Below are 20,369 nucleotides of genomic sequence, written 5' to 3'. Positions count from 1 at the left end.
AAACGTGCGCTCCCTTGAGCCCGGGTAAACAGCATGATCCCCATCGAGAGTCCTCGAGGACTCGATAGGATAAGAAATCAAAGGATCACTCGAGACGTGTGGAGAGATCACGGTCGTCGATGCCTTTAGAGCCCTCAACACCGTTGGCGCCTAGGACGCCCATCACGGCCATCGGATCCTTGACCCCTATTAGGCCATTGATGCTACTGACGCCGGTGTCTACATCGAATCCAAAATTGTCGATACCAGATGTATCCCTTTTGCCAGCTCAGCCATTTATGCCTAGTGTTCCTCCGAAAAAGGCACTGGCTAAGTAGACGACTTCGACACCATTGAAGCCTCTGGGTTCTACACCAGAGAAGATGTATACTCCTCTTCCGTAAAAGGATTTTTTCAAGTCTCTGACTTCCATCTTTGAGGAGGTAGAGCGCTCATATGAGGATTGCCCTTTTGGGCTTCAGTACGGTACACCAAATGTGCCCGTGTGCCTTATTTCAGGGGAGAGTAAAATGCAAGATCGTTGTGACAATTTGCCCAATGCTAGTGGCATTGACACCTCTCCTGAGTTGGAGTTCGGATGGCCAGAACCAGGGGAGCATGCAGACGCCTCATATCGCCTACTCATGTGTAAGGTTGTGAAGTACTTGGGTTGGTCTAGACCTCCAGTACCTTATGACCAGGATGACCTGACTGACATTCTGGACAAGGGTCCGCCTACTGATCCAGTCTTACCTTTCCATGTGGCACTTCAGAAAAGGGTGGCCAGGAATTGGGAAATGCCGGAAACGAATCCGGCAGTTGACAAAAATCTTGCAAAGAGATACTGCCCCTCCAATAGCGACCCCGGCTACTTGTCCAAACACCCCACTCCTGAGAGTCCGGTGGTTCAGGCAGCTACGGCTACCTCAAATCGGGCAGTGTACCCTACATCCCTCCTGATGGGGACGATAAGCGCGTAGATGGATGGCCAAGAAAGGTATTTTCTGCAGAGAGCATGGCATTAAAATCTGCCAACTCCACTTGTGCCCCTGTAAAATTTTTGTACACTCTCTGGGAGTGCATTTTTATGGCGGCATATTCCCGAAGGGGAGGAAAGGGACGGCTTCCTGGCTATTAAGGACGGCAAGGAAGCCTTGTGTGCGTCCCTTCAATCTGGATTGGATTCTGCATATAGTATTAGCAGGTCCATGGCTACCAGCACCGTGATGCGCAGATTTGCGTGGTTGCGGAAGTTGGATTTTGCACCTGATGTGAGAGCCTTGAGAAGTTGCAGACCTCAAAGGTGGCAGCCAAGTCTTTAGGCGCCGCTGTTGAGCAACCTCAGCCTTTTCGTGCTAGCGGACAACCTTAAAGGGGTAGATCTTTTTGCTACTGCTCTTCATTTGGAAGGGCGAGAGGAATGGCCAGTCAGAGGCCAAAGAAGGGTTCCTTGTGGTGGACGAGGTAGAGGTGCCAGGCCAGCTCAAACAGCAGCCTCTTTACCATCCGCCGCTGCTACAGCTGCTTCAAAACCACTTTGAGGGCTTGAGTCACAACTTGCCAGTCGGGGGCAGGCTGTCTCAGCATCTGGAAGAATGGCGAGACATTATTTCCGATGTTTGGGCTCTGGAAACAATAGCCCACGGTTACTGCCTTCCTTTTTCTAAAGATGCCCCAGAACAATCCACCGGAGAAACACTCTTTGAAGATTCTGGATCCGCTCCTTGTGCAGGAAATGTTAACCCTGCTAGAGAAAAGCGCTATAGAACCTGTTCCTTTAGCGGAGAGGAACAAGGGTTAGTATTCCCCATATTTTTTGATTCCCAAAACGGACGGAGGACTGAGACCCATCTTGGACTTGAGATACTTGAACCTCAGGAAAGACAAATTCAAGATGGTCACTCTTTCTCAGATCCTTCAGGCCCTCCAACTCCAGGATTGGTTGTTGTCATTGGACTTTCAGGATGCTTATTTTCATGTGTCAATCCATCTTGAGCACAGGCAATACCTGAGGTTCACATTTGGCAGCTCACACTTTCAGTTTCGAGTCCTGCCATTCGGTTTGACCTCCGCCCCAAGGGTTTTCACCAAACTGATGGCGGTGGTGGCAGCGAATCTCGGGAGGGGAGGGATTCATATCTACCCCTACCTAGACGATTGGCTGATCTGGGCACATTCTGCAGAACAAGTCCTGGATCATCTCAACGTTACCTGCCACTTTCTTCACAGGCTGGGCTTCTCCCTCAATTACAAGAAGCCCCATATGACACCTTCCCAAAAGCTCCAATAAATCAGAGCTGTGCTAGATACATCCTTGGGAAAGAGCTTGCCACCCGATGTGAGGGCTCGAGACATTCTTCAGATGGTAATGAAATTTCAGAGGGCCCACAATCTTCCAGCCTTCGAATTTTTGAGGTTATTCAGCCTCATGGCATCCTGCATTTTTCTGGTGCCGGAGGCCCACCTGTGGATGAGATCCCTTCAATGGGCTCGAAGAACACAATGGTCCCAATTCTCAGGAAGGATGTCAGACCGACTTCAAATTCCAACCAGAGTCTCACAGGATCTTTTGTGGTGGGCCTGCAAGGAGAATATTCTGAAGGGAGAACCCTTTTGGAAACCATGGCCGGAGATGACGGCAGTGACGGGTGCCTCACTTACGGGATGGGGAGCTCACGCCAAAGGTCTGACAATCAGCGGTTGTTGGTCTCCATCGGAGTCCAAACTACACATCAATATTTTGGAGCTGAGAGCAATCAGACTAGCGCTGAAGGCTTTCCTGCCCTTGGTACAGGGAAAGAGTGTCCTGATAATGACAGACAATACCATGGCCATGCACTACCTGAACAAGAGAGGTGGTGTAGGGTCACTACCTCTGTGCAGAGGCAATGCAACTCTGGTACTGGGCTATTCGGGAAGGAATCTCCCCATCAGCGGTTCACCTGGCCGGAGAGGAGAACTCGGTGGCGGATGCTCTGATCAGGCAGAGCACAGTCTCCCACGAGTGGGAACTAGCTCAGGAAGTCCTTCAGGAGATCTTCGCCCTTTGGGGAACCCCGGCAGTGGACCTGTTTGCGACCAGTGCCAACCAGAAGTGCAAGCAGTACTGCTAAAGGGAATTTCCTCCAAGAGGAGCTCGAGTAGATGTGTTTGTGGTGGACTGGGAGTTCCCACTACTGTACGCGTTTCCTCCAGTCCCGTCATTCCTCATGTAATCAGGAGCTTGCGAAGGTTCGATAAACACACAATTCTAATTCCCCCGGATTGGGCTAGAAGAACGTGGTATCCAGACCTTCTGGACATGTTCATACTCTGACAAACTGGCCTGTTCCCTGCTCCAAAGGCAATACCGACTCTGTCCCCACCAAGAAGAGGGTCCACATTCAAGCTCCTGTCTCTGCGGCATCTAACAACTCGGCCGAACTCTTTAAAATCTGCAAGTAGCTGGCAAACACTGCTGCAGTCTCTACCCCTCCTGTTGCCTCCCAGGCTCTTTGCAGTGCCCTTGCCTCTCACTTTATCTCAAAAACCCAGGACATCCTGTCCACCCCCTCCACCTCTCCCCCTTCTCTCCCCCACCCTCCTTCTCGTCCTTTCCTCTTTTCTCCCCTGGTGAGGTCTCTAGACAAGTCTGATCTATGAAAGCCTTGTCAAAACAGGTTCATCCCTGTTACTCTAAAACCATCAAGGACCACATTGACACCCTTGCTCCAGCCCTTGCTGATTTTTGCAACTATTCCTTTGCCTCAGGATCCTTCCCCTCACCTCTGAAGCACTCCCTTATGCATCCTCTTCTCAAGAAACCCACAGCTGATCTTCTTGTCCGGCTAACAATCGCCCAATTTCCATTACTCCCTTCCTGGGCAAACTCCTGGAAAAGGTGGCCATCTCTCAGCTTAACCTCCATTCCAATTCTGTTGAATGTCTCCATGACCACCAGTCTGGCTTCAGAGCTGCCAGAAGCACGGAAACTGCTCTCCTGATCATCCGTTAAGATCTGCTCTTCAACCTTGGACTGTAACATTCCCTCTGTCCTCATCCTCTTCGATCTCTCTTCGATACGGTCAACCTCAACCATACCATCCTGCTCAACAGTCTCCGTGATAACCTGGGTATCACTGATCAGGCTCTGGTCTGGCTGACCTATTTCCTCTCTGATCGACCCTCCCAGGTCCAACTTGGGTCCTTCCTATCATCTATCTTCCTCTCTACCTGTGGTGTTCCCCAGGGGTCTAACCACTCGCCCTGGCTTTTCAACCAATACCTGGCAACTCTCGCCCACTGCATTGCCATTTTCTGCTCATATTTCCGGTGCTATGCTGACGACACAATTCATTTTCAGGCTGCCCTCGGCCACCTCCTCTCCCTCTCTCAATCTGCGATTGCCTAACTGCCATTCAAGATTGGTGTCCCGCCAATGATCTTTGTCTGAATGCCAGCAAGACGGAGATCCTCCACATCGACACATCAATCTTAACCATCCATTCCCCTCACTTTCTGGCCGGCCTCCCTTGGCCCTCCTCCTACCACCACCTGCGAGGCTAAGAACCTTGGGGGTCATCTTTGACTCCACACTTTCCTTCTCCGCCCACATCTCTGATGTCTCTAAAAAGTCAAACTTCCTACTGCACCTCATCAGAGGTGCTCTGCCTTTCCTCTCCTTCCCCCAGAAGCTCATGGTCTCCCAAGCTCTGGTTCTCTCTAGGCTGGACTATTGTAACAGCCTCTTTCTAAATCCACCTGCCTCTACTCTCCGCCCTCTGCAACTAATCCATAACAGGACTGCAAGACTTGTCCTTGGCCTCAAGCTCTGGGATCGTATCTCTCCAGCTCTGAAATCTCTCCATTTGTTCCCAGTGGATGCAAGGATTAAATTCTGTATTGTCCACAAGGCTTTCAGGGGCCTGGGTCCAAAATACCTTCAGCTATCCCTCCGCAAATACCTCACCTCTCGAGCTCTTCACTCCTCCACCTCCCTCAGGGTCAGTCGTTTTTCAAAGAAGTGAGCTGGGGGTAGATCTGTCTTCGGCTGGGGCCTCCCTCTGGAACAGCCTCCCTGCCACTCTAAAACTTGAGGAGAACCATCACTGGTTCTGGAAGCACCTCAAGCCCTTCCTCTTTGCTTCTGCCTTCGCTCCCCCTCTCCCCTGCTGATCTGTTCTCTCTTGGCACTGTGCACCTGCCACCCTCTGTCCTCCGGGCCCAGGTACCTGCTCACCCTGCCACCCTCCCGCACTGCCTCTGGGCCACCCCTTGCACTGGGGTCTGTATCTGTACCAATACAGTCCCCGACCCCCTTTTTTCTTCCTGCACTTATCAGACCTACCCTCTCTGCTGTCCTAAACCCAGCACTTGCCAATTGATGGCTGCACTACCACTGTTTGTTGCCTTTATTTATTTATTGACTTATTTATTTATTATTATTTATCTGTTTCTCCTTTGCTCCGCACTTTCCACTTCTCCCCCTCTCCCATGCACTTGCGTGTTCTCAATGTCACTGGGCTTATTAAGATCGTTGTTTTGTTCTCCCCTGTTCCCCTCCCCTCCCCTGCCTTGTCGCGCTCTGAAACACTTGTGTATGAGCGCGATAGAAATACAATATCAATATCTGTCCTCTGATGCGTCTTACACAAAGAGAGGACCTTCTCTCGCAAGAGGGTCGGGTTCTCCACCTAGAGGTCAAGAATCTCAACCTTCACGCTTGGTTTCTGAAAGGCTGAGATACAAGGATTGGAACCTCCCAGATGATGCAATTGAGATGCAGAGAAAATGTTGATCCTTTTCAGTGTAAAACCCTGGATGTTTTACCCTTTTTGCTTTCATTAGCACATAAAGGTTGGCACCATTAAGGGCTATTTAGCAGCGCTATCAATCTTTAAGCGCTTATCAGAATAATGCTCCTATTTCAAAATCCCACTGGTGACTCAATTTCTAAAAGGGCTCACTAATGTGTTCCCTCCATCTCCTTTTCAGGTTCTGGTTTGGGACCTCGACCTGGTTTTAAAATTTCTGATGTGTGCTCTTTTGAACCTTTACACACGTCCGTTTAAGTTTTTAACCTTTAAGACAATACTATTGGTTGCTATAACATCAGCACGAAGAGTCAGCAAGTTGCAGGCACTTTCTTCCAAGCCACCCTTTACCATATTGCACAAGGACAGGGTTGTGTTAAGGGTAAAACCCTCCTTCCTGCCTAAGGTAGTCTCAGACTTCCATTTAAGTCAGAAGATTGTGCTACCGGCTTTCTATCCTCCACCACATGCTGGTAAGGAAGAGTAAAGGCCCCATAGGCTGGACCCTAGGAGAGCGTTAAGCTTTTACATCTCCAGAATGTCAAAATTGAGAGTGGACAACCAGCTCATTGTTGGGTACACAGGACACAAACTAGGAAAGGCTGTTAACAGACATTGTCTAGATGGATCATTCTAGCCATATCTGAATGCTACAGACCGGCAGACAAAGACCCTCCTGAGGGTTTACATGCTCATTCCACCAGGGGCATGGCTACATTTACAGCCCTTCAATGGGGTGTCCCTATTAAGGACATGTGTGATGCTGCAAAGTGGTCCTCGTGCATACGTTTACAAAGCATTATTCTCTGGATGTTTCCCATGCTCAGGGTGGTGTTTTTGGTAAGGTGGTACTTTATTCTGCATCATGGATACTGATTTGGGAGTCTGTCAAAGATGAGGAATACGTTGGAGGACCCAATCCATTCGAAGAACAAGTTACTTACCAACTGGTAAGGTTCTTTCGACTGGATGGTCCTCCAACATATTCCTCATCGCCCTCCCAACCTACCCCACTTAAAATGTCCCATGCTATTACAGGTTTTGTTTCAACAAGGCTAAGTACTGTCGTGCCCGTCCGTGTTCGGGAGAATTCTCAACAATGTGCTAATTCCCTTCACCTTAGAGATCCCCAGCAACTTTTCTGGATTTTGAGGACTTTTTTTTACCTGGAGAGTGTGAACCTTTTTCCCACTATCATGTATTTTGATATGTGTTTTACTCTTGTGTTTCCTTTTGGTTATGGAGTCTAACCAACTCCATAGGCATCATCTTTTACAATTGTGTCACAAAGCACCTTCAGTGAAGTGACGCAGGGAAGTATTTCAGATTTCCCAAGGTTTAAATACCTTCTCTGGGATAAACTACTGTTTCCCAGAGTAAGTAAAGGGAAATTGACTTTACTAGTCTTTTAAATTCCTAGACCAGGCACACCCTATCTTACAATAGAGTGCTGGAGGGGTTACTTAGTATCCCCCGTGCCTAGATACTCATGTAGCATTCAAATGCTACCCTTTCCTCTCAGAATGGCTGGCAGTGGCTTTACAGCGAACTACCATGATTTTTCCCGACCGCAAACTATTTTTAGCTCCGGTAACATAAAATCACAGGAGCCAGGTTTTTCAAGATGGCGCTCAGCCATTGTTGCCAAAATGGTCCCCGGTCTTCTTTCTTCGCCATGTCTTTGTGGAAAGGTCCTTCTAGAGTGTTTCTCTGCGTGCCAAACCAGGTTTGGTCTCTTTGTTCATTCGCCTTTGGCGGGCTTCAGGAGCAAAGCCCGCCTCTGGCTACAGAGTGTCTGGGGTAGGCAGGAAGTGTGGGAGGTGCCCGAAACTACCTGTGCCTAATCTCTTAGGAGACCCAAATGCACTCTGTGATGATTGGCTGGCTAACTGTCCGGCAAGGACAGCCACCCTGCTGGGTGAGTGCCAGCTAGGCTGGAATGAATGGGAGAGAACTGAATAAAAGGCGAGTCTCTTGGCTTGGAAGGCAGAGTCCACCACTGGACGAAGGAACCAAAGAAGAACTTCAAGAGGACGGCTGCTGCAACTCCTGGACCGTTGGTTTGCCCGGTGAAGCCCTGCTGCAAGTCTGAATCGCCAAGTTCGAATCAACCGAGAAGCACTGCAAAGGATGACTTCTCCCTTTGAGTTGGTTGGACCAATCAACTCCCAAGTAAGCCACCTGGACACCCATCTCTGAGCTGGTTGAATTTCCTCAGAGTTGCTGCAGGAAACCGTAGAGCCAGGGAGAGGGACACCAGATTGTGTGCGTTGCTTGTAAGCTGGCCTAAAGCGTTTGGAAGATCCTCCGGGCTCCCACGGATGGAACCGACCGAGCCTCACCCTCCTCAGCCGTGTGCAGCAAGGACCTCGGAAGCAAAGACTGTCCATTCTGATAGCCAGGACAAGCGTTGTTACCATTGCGGTAGCTGAAACGCGAAACAGCCACTGAAATTGAAGTTTGCCAGTTGTGAGCTTTTGACCGTCTCAGTGCAGTGCAGGAGTCCTCCGTCGTCCTCCCTCTTGTCCCCACGACTGACGCCCAGGAACAGTGAGATCTGCAGGAACTGCCAGGAACCGAGGTCATCAGCTGCCTCTTTTTCTTCATTGTAAATTACTGTAAAACACTCCATCCAGGGAGCTCCGTTTTAAGGCTCCTCCTTACCACAAGACTGTCACCACGGACAACTCTGTAGAGGGATGGGCAGCCACACCGGACACTTGCACGCCAGAGGCATCTTTTGCCTGCAGAATGTAAGGACATCCTGGTCAGGGCCAGAACCTAGTCAACGTTTAAGTGCTACGGACATGAATGGAAACGATTCTCTGTGTGGTGCCAGACACAGAAGATGACCTCTCTGCGTGTCACGGCTCCGCTACTTCTACCATACTTTATTTCCTTGGCCAAAGCGGGACTGGCTTACACCTCTATCAAGGTGCATCTCGCCACCACATCCAGGTACACCAGGTCCCCAGGCAGACCTTCTTTGTGGTCTCACAGGCTTGTCAAGGAGTTCCTCAAGGGACTCTACAGGACTCTCCCGCTGGCGAAGGCCCCTGCCCTGGCCTCAATGTTGTGCTGACTAAACTCATGGGAGTGCCCTTCGAACCTATGCATCAGACCCAGCTCAAGTTTCTCTCGTGGAAAACTGCTTTCGTCTTGGCTATCACCTCAGTCAGGCGGTTCAGGGAGATTCAGGCCCTGTCTTGCAAGCAGCCTTACTTCTCTTTCCACTCTTCAAAAGTGGTACTGCGTACACAGCCAACATTTATGCCAAAGGTGCCGTCGGAATTCCACCTCAACAAACCTTTGGTGTTACCCGTCTTCTTCCCGAATCCATTGTTGCCAGCGGAGATTGGCCTTGCGTTCGCTGGACATTTCTTGTGCCTTCAAGTTCTACGTGACATGTACAAAGAGTTTTCGGAAGACTTCTCAGTTGTTAGTCAACTTTGGACCTGTAAATCAAGATAAGGCCTTGTCAAAGGCTTCCATCTCCAGGTGGCTCTTCGGCTGCACCATGCACTGTCAGGCTGGCCGAGAGCCCACTTCACCAGAGCCATTGCAACAATGACAGCGTTTCTGTCTGGTGTGCCCCTGCTCGACATTTGCAGGGCTGCTATGTGGAGGTTTACTCACACCTTCACAAGCTTCTACTGCATTGACAGGGATTCCAGAGAGGAGTCCCGAGTTGGCCAAGCAGTGCTGCGCAACCGGTTTGTTTGAGGTAAGTCTGTTCCAGAGTTGAGTGTGCATTGCTTCTGTTGAGCCTTGCCACCTCCCATGGTTGAATATATGCACTGCTGTGTAATTGTCATTCATGAGCATGTGATTCGATTCCACGCCAGACCCCATGCCGGAGAAGATTTAAGTTACTTACCTGTAACTATTGTTCTGCAGCATGGGTCTGGCATGAATTCACATGCGAACCCTCCCACCTTCCCCTCTGTAGCTCTTATTGGTTCATACTGCCACTTTACATGCTTGCCAAATCTGAATATAGCCACCAGGGGTGGAGCTTAGGGAGAGGGCTGTCAAGGGGTGGGGGCAGTATGACCCAGAGGACAGTGGTTGGTTTCAAGTAGAAATGCAGTTTTAAAGTGAAATTATTCTTTCTTTTACCGAGGATTCCAAGCCTGACAACAGGGAATGTTCATGAGCATGTGAATCCATGACAGACTTATGCTGGAGAACAATAGTTACAGGTAAGTAACTTAAACCATCCTGAGCACAAGCCACAACACCTGCATTATTCCACCAACATTCTTTGCAATGTAATTCTGTCCATAATATTAGCAGCACCACACAATTTATTTTCCTAAAAATGTCAAACACCTTAAATGCTATGTCAAAAAGCAGAACGGGCAGATGAGATGTATGACCTGCTTGCTGGGATTGACATCCACTGCATCATGGTTGGTTGATGCAAACTCTCCTGTAGACTTTGTCATGCTCTGTTGGCACCGTTGTTCTAGTCTCTGACTAAGCCTTTCTTCAGTGCAGGCAGTATCTGATGCATGTTGTTCTTTTTATAAGCTGCTCTCAACATTTTATCTTATTTCCATTCTGCCAGCCTTGGAGCATGTGCCAAATTCTGTACGACTATGGAAAGCCGCTGTGGAGCTAGAGGAGCCAGAGGATGCCCGAATCATGCTGAGTAGAGCTGTTGAGTGCTGTCCTACGAGCGTGGAGGTGAGTGCTGTTAGGGTTTTTCCTAAAGTCTACTTGAGGTAAGACTTCATTAAAGTATCCCTTGTCATACAGTTCCCCAACTCTTAGTAGAAGTCTGAACTACGCAAGGAACCTTGGTAGAGTGGCAAAGCAGTCAGGCTTAACATAGGAGGAAAGTGTGAGTTGTAGTTAAGTACAATGAACCCAGTAAATACAATAGTGCAAAGAAACACTTGCACATAAAATGTTATGTTAAAATATACATTTATTATATTTACACAAGGAAGTAAATAAATGCTTCAATTGACCAACACACTTGTGAATACTTACACACTTTTCATAGGTCACTGTTTCAGTGGTATTTGCTTGCGGTACAATTGTTGCAGAGTTTGACACTGACAGTTGTACCATATTCTCGGTATGACCGCGTACTCGTGTTAGGACAAGGATATACAGTAATTGTTTTTAGTTAGCAAAACTACATAAGATGAAGTCTTTCAGGAAGGGAAAATGTTGGTTAATCACACAGCAGCAGAGCTTAACATTCTAGAGCCACTTTTTCAGTCAAACAAATGCTTTAAAAGTCCAATCCCTAACTATGCAAAAACGTCAGTTCGGACTGGATTCAAAGTCTTAAGAAGCAGCACAACAGAAAGTTCCTCAGGATACTTTTAGTCTCTAGGAAAAGATGCTTGGTAATTCAACACAACGAGGGAGACCCTGCAAGTGAACTCACTAAAGCTGACAGCTTGGATCTGAGGTAGAGTAGACACTCTGGACACCTTCATGCACTCCAGTCAGTCTGGAGCGACTTCTTGGTTCATAGTAAGTTGCACCTTTTCACCCCACAGTACCTTTGGTTAGAAGAAATGCTTGTAGCTGGATTCTCCTCTGTGCAGCAGCGAAGGATCCAGTCTCCTGATTCTTTGGTCTGGTGCTGAAAGGAAGGACTCTGAATGGGATGTCTCAGCAGCAGTTTAGCAAGAGTACCCTTGGCACGGATTGCTTCAGTCTCCTTGGTTGGTCTGCGGTTTTGGTGCCTTTTTCTCAACGGAAACCAAGGATTGTATTCGCTGGGTTGATCTTCGCTTCTGAAGTCCTGCACTCTGGTGAGGGGACTTTAGGTGAGTCGGAACGCGCATGTGGAGGTTCACCTAGAGCTCAGCAAAGACTTGGAAGGATTTGGCCTTGCAAAGACAATGCACTTCAAATGGGTAAGAGGTCTCATTGTATCCGCGGTCTGCAGCTCTGGAGGGGCACAGCCCCTCGGGAGATGACTCAATTTGAAGTTCGTCTCAGGGCTGGTTGGTCCCACCAGCCAAAGAGAAGGAGTCGTCCTCTTCGGAGCTTCTCTGTTGAATAGAAAACAGGGTCAGAGCAGATGTAGTTGCTTCACTGTGATGAGAAGGGTCTGCATGTGCCTCTGGTCGTCTTTGGTTTTGGTTACGTCAGTTTCCAGTGGTCAACTTTCCTTTCCCCTCAGGAACCTCCCCTTTTATTCAATTTTCCCACACATTCTGCTGCAAACTCTCTTAGCATTTTAAAGAAGGGGCAGGTGGCTGTCCAATCAGGACAGCCAGCCCCCCATTGGGAACTGGTGTTAGGTAGAATTGCATGCAGTACCCTCTGGGACCACCCCACACAATTAGGACTACAGGTGCAAACAAGACCAACCTTTGGTATAAGTCTGTACCACACAGTTTGTTGGTAGCAAGCTGAGCAGCCAGGCGTATCTCAAGAGTGAATTGAGCAGTACAAGTAGTTATATGGAGGACTTTCAATCACAGTGGTTTAAGTAGACACTTATACTCAAGGTTTCTTGGTAAAACACTTATTAATTTATTACACAATCCTTTAGAAAACATTTCACTAGAAGAAGACAACTTAATATTATATTCCAATACACTTCAATACAAAAAATACGTTTTTGAGACAATTTGGGCTCCCCTGAAATAGGAGCCTAAATGGCAGTTCAGTTACTTTGCAGTGAGCAAAAAGGACAAAAGTAAGTAGAAAAGATTACATATACTTTCTAGGCAGTGCAAATAGTTCCAGTTGAAGAGTTCAATTCAAGTCAATAGGCCAGGCCAAAATCAATGGGCTAGTGTTCTGGATAGGAAAGAGCAGTTCTGGTATCAAACGGTAAAGTCTTTGCAAACGTTCTCAGAAGTAGTTTGGGCAAAAAAGAATCATGTGTGGGGTCACAAGCTGATTAGGCCTGCAAGTTGGGAAAGTTTCACAAACTTTCACCTCGAGAGTGGCGTTCTCTCAATCGGTTTGGCACAGTACCTTTATATGAAGAAACAAATGTTGCTGAAGTCGTGGTTCCTGGCATTTCCTGCAGATCTCGCTGTTCCTGAGCCTCAGTCGTGGGGACAAGAGGGAGGACGTCTGGCGACTCCTGCATTGCACAGGATCGTTGAAAGCAAACAAAATGGAGTCACTTCAGTTCCAGTAGCTGTAGAGTCAAGAGCACAAACTGGTGTCTCTCTCCCTGGTTAATTCTAACCAGCCTTGAAAATGGTGCCCAGGTGTCTTATGAGTTGATTGGTCACACCAACTCAAAGGAAGAAGCCGTCCTTGAAGGAGCTTCTCTGTCGAATGGAGTTTGTCAATTCAGACCTGCAGCAGGTCTTCACCGGGCATACCAACTGTCCAGGAGTTGCAGCAGCCGTCCTCTTCCAGCTAGTCTTCGATTCTTTCGTTCCATTGGACAGTCAGCCAGCCAGTCACGCCAGAGTGCATTTGGGTCTCCTAGGCGACTAAGCACAGGGAGTTTTGGGCACCTCCCTCACTTCCGGCCCACCACAGACACTCAGACGCCCAAGGGCAGACTTCAGTCCCGAAGCCCACCAAAGTCACACGAACAAAGGGACCAAACCTGGTTTGGCACACAGAGACAAACACTAGAAGGACCTTTCCAAAAAGAAATGGAAAAAGAAAGATCGGGACCCGTTTAAACAAAGGGGCTTGAGGCGCCGTCTTGAAAAACATGGCTCCCGTGAATTTTAGCTACCAGTGTTCGCGGTCAGGAAAAATCATGGTCGTTCGTTGTAAAACCACTGCCACCAGCCTTTTCAATAGGATAGTGTAGCATTTGACTGGTACATGAGTGTTTAGACACAGGGGATACTATGTAACCCCTCCAGCACTCCATTGTAAGATGGGGTGTGCTGGGGCTAGGAATTTGGAAAAGACTAGTAAAGTCAATTTCACTTTACATTCTCTGGGAAACCGTAGTTTCCCATAGAAGGTATTTAAACCTTGGGGAAGTCTAAAAGACATCACTGTGTCACTGCATTGAGGGTGCTGTGTAACACACATGAAAAGATGCCTATGGAGTTATCTAAAACTCCATAATCAAAGAACACAAGTGAAAAACGCACATCAAAATACATGAGTGGGAAAAAAAGTCTCACACTCTTTGCAGGTAAAAAAATCAAGTCTGCAAAATCCAGCAAACTTGATGGGGGTCTCTAAGGTGAAGGGAATTAGCACATTTGAGAATTCTCCCCAACAACTGGTTCCCTTGAGGCACTCGGGCACACAAAGGGCAGGGGAGTGAATAACCCCTCCCCACTTCCTGCCTGCCCAGACACACTGGAACCTAGACGGGGACACCCAAGGGTTCCCGCCAAAAGCAAAACACGGACATCCCCCTCCCAGAATGGTAGAAGAAGGGCTAACAAAGTAACATCCACAATAGAAATGGCTAAGAAAGAAAGGAGCCACCATGTTAGTACATAGGTGACCCTTTTGTGTGCAACTGAGACTGTCAATACTGTCTGTAGTAAAAGAAATAGCACAATAGTTGAGAGAACATGTCCACTGCTTCCAGCCATAACTATAGAGTTGTCTGTGACTAAAAAATGACAGGAGCAGAGAGAAGGGGATGCTAGGTATCCCCTTAGCACTCCACATAAGGTGGTGTGTGCTAATCTCGCGTCGTATAAACCTTTAGGAAGGATACAAAATATCCCTCTATTCTAAGAACTGTAGTTACTTGAGGATAGTAAACTAATCCCAAAGGAGAACCCAGAGGGTTGCCAGCAACACTGCACATAAGGTGCTGTGTGCTGCAAAAGTTAAACACAGATGCCTTTAAAGAGATATGGAGGAAAGCAGACTCCATAGGACAGTTAAAACATAGAGCTCAGAGTTCCAAAAGTCAGAGCAAATAGGAATGAATGAGGGGAAAAAGGCTCCCCTCATTCAGGATAGAAAGGAAAAGGTCCAGAAGTCCAGCAAAAAGTGCTGGACGTCTCCTTAGGAGAGGGGATGAAGCATAAAATGATAAATCTCCCTAACAAGTGGCAGCACTGTACCTGGTGGTGTTCTTTGTTTTCCATGTTTTAAGTGGGGCAGAAGGAATGAATCTTGGATTTTATACCAGCCATGGTGTCCAGAGTTGAATCCTCCAGGCTACTCTCTGTAGAGAAGAGCCAGAGCCCAACATCGACTCGTATTGTGGCTCTTGCATGAATGGCTAAACTGTTGGACTGGATTTCTAACCTCTGGCCTGGTGGATTGCGGTTTAGAATGCCAACCTAGTTATAGTGAACAGGGGAACTCTGGGGGTTTAGCTAAACCAATTAAAGTAGCATGGAGAGTGGTCAAGGCATAGTCTCAGGAGATGTGAGTGTAGTCAGGGGTCCACAATGAGTCCACACAATGACCAATAAAGGATTACACTTAGACAGGTAAGTACAAAAATACTCTATTTATTACTGGCCAAAAACACACTATGGAAAATGACTAATAGCAGGTAGTATTATCACACGGTACTAAAGAATATAACTTATTTCTGAGACTTGAGGATCTGGTCAGAATCACATGCTTTGTATAGGCCGCCATCTAGCAGAGTATTGCATGACTTGTTTTCGAAAGTCGAAAAGTGATGTTGACAGGGTGCATGTGTAATACTATCCCTAGTGTGACGTCTGTAGTACCCATGATCCTTCACATGTCCAAGCGCACCAGATTTTTTTTTCGTCATAGTGGACGGTCGCAAGTTGCAGAGCTCGTAGTTTCTAGCCATACCACTAGATGGTGGCCCACGCAAAGCATGTTCATTTAAGCAGATACAAGCATCAGAAATACAGTTACGGTGAGTAATGTGTGCCATACAGTCTATCATTGTCAAATAATCTATTCAACCCCCCCCATACCTAAAAGGCAATGTAAATAATTAGATATAGCACTTACAGTCCACAGGAATTACAGCCCTTGTTCATAAAGTCCAAGACCAAGTTGATTGGTTTTAGGAGTTCAGGGTTGAGAGCGGACGTGAGGGGAAGTTTCCTGGGGATGTGACGAAGGGTCCAAAAGTCAGCTGACTATACTGTTGAGAGACTGTTTTTAGCTTTTGTAGGGCTCTTAGCAACAAGTATTGCCAAAGCCAAACAGTTGTAAAATCTTTCAAAAGTGTCTCAAACGTTTAAAAGGGTAGCGATAGGCAGCAGGTTAGTACCCCTGTACTCTGATTTTTCCTTGGACTTGGCAGGTTGTGGAGGGTCACCTGAGGTAGGTTTTCCCACTGTTGGTTCCGGTCGAAGAAGCCCAGGAGCTTCAGGTGCAAGAAGAGTTGTGGTCATGTCCAGGAGGTGTGTGCAAAGTCTTCTTGTGGAACAGTGCAGCAGGCACTGAAGCAGGACTCTTCAGGATCCTTGACTAGAGGCAGGAAAGCCGGTTTCATCGGCTGTCACCGATGCATGGGGACATAGATGTCGCGGTCGATGTTGGTCCTCCATCTCGGGACCTGTCGATGCTAGGACGCGGACATTCCTCAGGACGGACTCTTGCAGGACAAGCTGACAACCACCTGAGTTTCGAGCTGAAACATGGGACAACTCCTCTTCTACTGCGGTAGCCGAAATTGGGGTTGGTCAGTCCACTGGATGGCCTCTGAATACTACAAGTTGATAGGCACCAAGAAGAAGTCGATAACGGTTGTTCCTGCCACTCCAACGGGTCAAAGCATCAACAAAGGTCTTCGAAGATCGCTAGCCAGACAGGGCTACACCGGGACTGCAGCAAATGTTGGTCGCCAGGCCTTCTCAGGATTGGTCCATGGTTCTTCCAAAGTCTTCATGGCTTTTTTTGCCATTTCTTTTTGGAAAGATCCTTCTAGTGTTTGTCTCTGCGTGCCAATCCAGGTATCGTCCCTTTGTTTCTATGCCTTTGGCGGGCTTCAGGACTGAAGACCGCCTCTGGCGTCTGAGTATCTGGGGTGGGCAGGAAGTGCGGGAGGTCCCCGAAACTCCCTGTGCTTAGTCTCCTAGGAGACCCAAATGCACTCTGGCATGATGGAGTGGCTGACTGTCCGGCAAGGACAGCCACCCTGCTGGGTGAGTGGCAGCTAGGCCAGAATGAAATGGAGAAAACTGTTTAAAAGGCGAGATTCTTGGACTGGAAAGCAGAGTCGACCACTGGACCGAAAGAACCGAAGACGAGCTGGAAGAGTACGGCTACTGCAACCCCTGGACCGTTGGTTTGCCCGGTGAAGCCCTGCTGCAGGTCCGAATTGCCAAGTTCATCTCGACAGAGAAGCCCCTTCACAGACGACTTCTTCCTTTGAGTTAGTGGGACCAACCAACTCAAGCCACCTGGATATCATTCTCGGAGCTGGTTAGAATTAACCAGGGGGAAGGACACCAGCTTGTGTGCTTGATGACAGCTATTCGAACTGAAGTGACTCAATTTTGTCCGCGTTTTTCGACGATCCTGTGCAGTGCAGGCGTCCCCCAACGTCCTCCCTCTTGTCCCCATGACTGAGGCTCAGGAACAGTGAGATCTGCAGGAACTGCCAGGAACCAACATCTTCTGCTGCATCTTGTTCTTCATATTAAGGTACTGTGCCTACCTTATTGAGAGAACTTACCTCTCGCAGTGAAAGTTCATGGAACTTTCCCAACTTGCAGGCCTAATCAGCTTGTGACCCAACATATGATTCCTTTTCATACAAACTACTTCTGAGACCATTGGCAAAGACTTTACTGTTTACTACAAGAATTGCTCTTTCCTATCCAAGACACTAGCCCATTGACTTTGGCCTAGGCCTGTTGAACTGAATCGAGTCCTCTAGTGAACTAAAACTATTTGCACTGCCTAAGAAATTATTTGTGATCTATTCAGGTAACTTGTGCCTTTTTACTCCCATTGAAAGTAACTGAAATGCCATTTTGCTCCTATTTCAGGGGAGCCTAATTTTGCTCAGAAACGTATTGGTTTGGTATTGAAGTGTGTGTGTGTGTGTATAATATTAAGTTGCCTCCTTCTAGTGAATGTTTCCTAAATGATTGTGTACTAAATTAATAAGTGTTTTACCAAGAAACCTTGAGGGTAAGTGTCTACTTGAACCACTGTGATTGGAAGACCTCTGTGTAACCTCTTTTACTGCTCGCATTCCCTCTTGAGATAAGCCTGGCTGCTCAGCTCGCTACCACAAACTGTGTAGTACAGACTTATACCAAAGGTTGGGTTTGCTTACATCTGTAGTCCTAATTGTATGTGGTGGTCCCAGAGGGTACTGCATGCAATTCTGCCTTACACGAGCCAAACCAGGTATGTCCCCTTCGTTCATTTTGCCTTTGGCAGGATTCACGAGTGAAGCCCGCCTCTGGCGCCAGGGTGTCTGGCGGGGGCATGAAGCAATGTAGGTGCCCGAAACTTCCTGTGCTCGGGAATGCACTCCTAGGTGATTGGCCGGCTGGCTGTCCAGCAAGGACAGCCACCCTGCTGGGGGACTGACAGCTAGTCTGGAATGAATGGGAGAAACCTGCATGAAAGGCGAGGCATTTTGGCTTGGAAGGCAGAGTCGACCACTAAACTAAGGAATATGAAGAAGAACTTGGAAGAAACGCCTGCTGCAACTCCTGGACCGTTGGTTTGCCCGGTGAAGCCCTGCTGCTGTGCTGAAGCTCAGAATTCACCTCGACTAGAGAAGCCCTGCAAGGACGACTTCTCCCCATGAGTTGGTGGGACCAATCAACTCCAAAGTAAGCCACCTGGACATCCTCTTGGAGCTGGTTGAATTTCCACTGCAGTTGCTGCTGGAACCGAATAGCCAGGGAGAGGAACACCTGATCGTGTGCGTTGCTTTTAAGTTGGCCAAGAGCTCCAGGAAGATCCTCCGGACTCCCAGGAAGCAGGACTGACTGAGCCTGAGCTACCTCAACAGAGTGCTGGACCCAATATGCAAGGAAAAGCCTGTCTCGACAGCCAACAGTCTGCGGTGTTGCTATTTGCTTAGACGCAAGCATCTGAAACTGCGAAGTGCCACTGAATATAAGTTGTTCCTTTTCTTTCGCCGACCGTCCCATTGCAGTGCAAGAGTCCTCCAGCTGTCCTTCCTCTTGTACCCACGACTGAGGCACAGGAACACAGGATCTGCAGAGCTGCAAAGGAACAGAAGCCAGTCAGAGCCTTTTTCTTCTAACCAAAGTAAGAGAATTTACCTCTTGTTGTGTAACCTCACTTGTTCTCAGTTGAGACTTGTCGTGGTTGCTTCTGAAGAGTTGCTAACAACCTCTTTACCTCACAAGCCTAATCAGCTTGTGGCCCTGCTTTGATTTATTTTCTACAAAGAAGAATAAAACATTGTGCAAGACTTTTACCTACCTGCAAGAAGTGCTTTAGCTCACCTTGACTTTTGCCCAATTGACTTTGGCCTAGCATGGCTCCCTGAATGACTCTTCTTCCCTCTGACATTGTGTTTTGTCTTCCTTCCATGAAGGGGTAATTAACTTTGGATTGGAGTTACCAAAAGTACTTACCTGCTTCAGAATATTTGTGTGATCTCTTGTTTTGTTCTAATAACCCTTTTCTTTGACATACTCCTAAGTCTGATTCTAAATGCAAACAGTGGTATATTGATGTCTACAGTGTCCTAGTTACTAAAGTCACCTGAGGGTGTTGGAAGTGTCTGTGTGGCATCCCAAAGGGGTACTTAATGATTTAGAAATATTAAATGGTGTGTATTTTGGAGTGCATGTGTGTGCTACTATTATATTACCCCCTTCTGAAGAAGGCTTACTCAAATGGACTGTTAAATTAATAATTGTTTAATCAAGAAAACTTGTGTGTAAGACTTTATTTGAATACATGTCACTGTGAATCTGTTTAACTCCCCTACAGCTCACAATGACCCCTCTTGAGATAAGCTTGGCTGCTCACCACGCTACCAACCTGTGTAGTACAGACTTCTACCAAAGGTTGGGTTCCTATTGTTAGGAGGTCAGGGTTGTTGTTGTGCACCCAAAGGGTACTGCATACAATATTGCCCAATAGTAGACTTTCGAAAAACTGTCATAACGGAGGTTACAAGCGTCACCATTGACCCAAAATGGTGGCTGTACTTTTTTAAGTCCTGAACAAGATGCCTTGTCCTTTCTTAGGTGGTCTTCTACCTACCTGGGTGTGGGGTTCCTCTAATTCCTTTGTCTTCACTGGGCTTCCCCTGGAAAGCATGCATAGGGTCTTTGAGTGACTGACCAACAGGAAGTGGGGAGGGGCAACTGATACCCCCCAGTGTTTTGTCCTCCAAAGTGCCTGAAAGAAACCAGTTCTGACTGGGCGGTTGGCTGTTCCCGTTTGACAGTCGTCCCCAAGTATCGAAAGTTGCATGGGATGATTGGTGGGCTCAGCCGTTGTTCCTGCATACTTTCCGAGGTGCTGGAGCAAAAGCTCAGTCGACCACTGGTACAGATGAATTGGAAGAAGCCCGACGGAAGAAGACGCCAGCCACTTCCAGTGACCGCCATGGGCCGCTGAGTCCCGACCTCCACTTCTGAGCCACAGGAAAGATCCGAACTAGACAACTTCTTCCCTTGGACTCGTGGGTCTAACCAGTCCCAGGACGAACTGCATTTTGCGGCCTGCCTAAAAGAGATGCAACCTCGACGGCTTGCAATTCACCAAAATCTGGGGTCC

General features: G+C 47.9%; 1 protein-coding gene across 1 annotated transcript in view; it reads left to right on the top strand.

Annotated features, from left to right (window-relative positions):
• Positions 1-20,369, top strand: part of PRPF6 (pre-mRNA processing factor 6) — an 845,164-nt gene that overhangs the window by 311,936 nt on the left and 512,859 nt on the right. Inside the window, exon 10 of the mRNA XM_069650843.1 lies at positions 10,342-10,460. Within this exon, the coding sequence (XP_069506944.1) occupies positions 10,342-10,460 (119 nt within the window). The remainder of the gene's footprint in view (positions 1-10,341; positions 10,461-20,369) is intronic.

The sequence above is a fragment of the Ambystoma mexicanum genome, chromosome 3p, assembly GCF_040938575.1.
Source record: "Ambystoma mexicanum isolate Mex_15411 chromosome 3p, UKY_AmexF1_1, whole genome shotgun sequence".
Classification (NCBI taxonomy): Eukaryota; Metazoa; Chordata; class Amphibia; order Caudata; family Ambystomatidae; genus Ambystoma; species Ambystoma mexicanum.
This window is presented reverse-complemented; position numbering and strand designations above follow the sequence as displayed.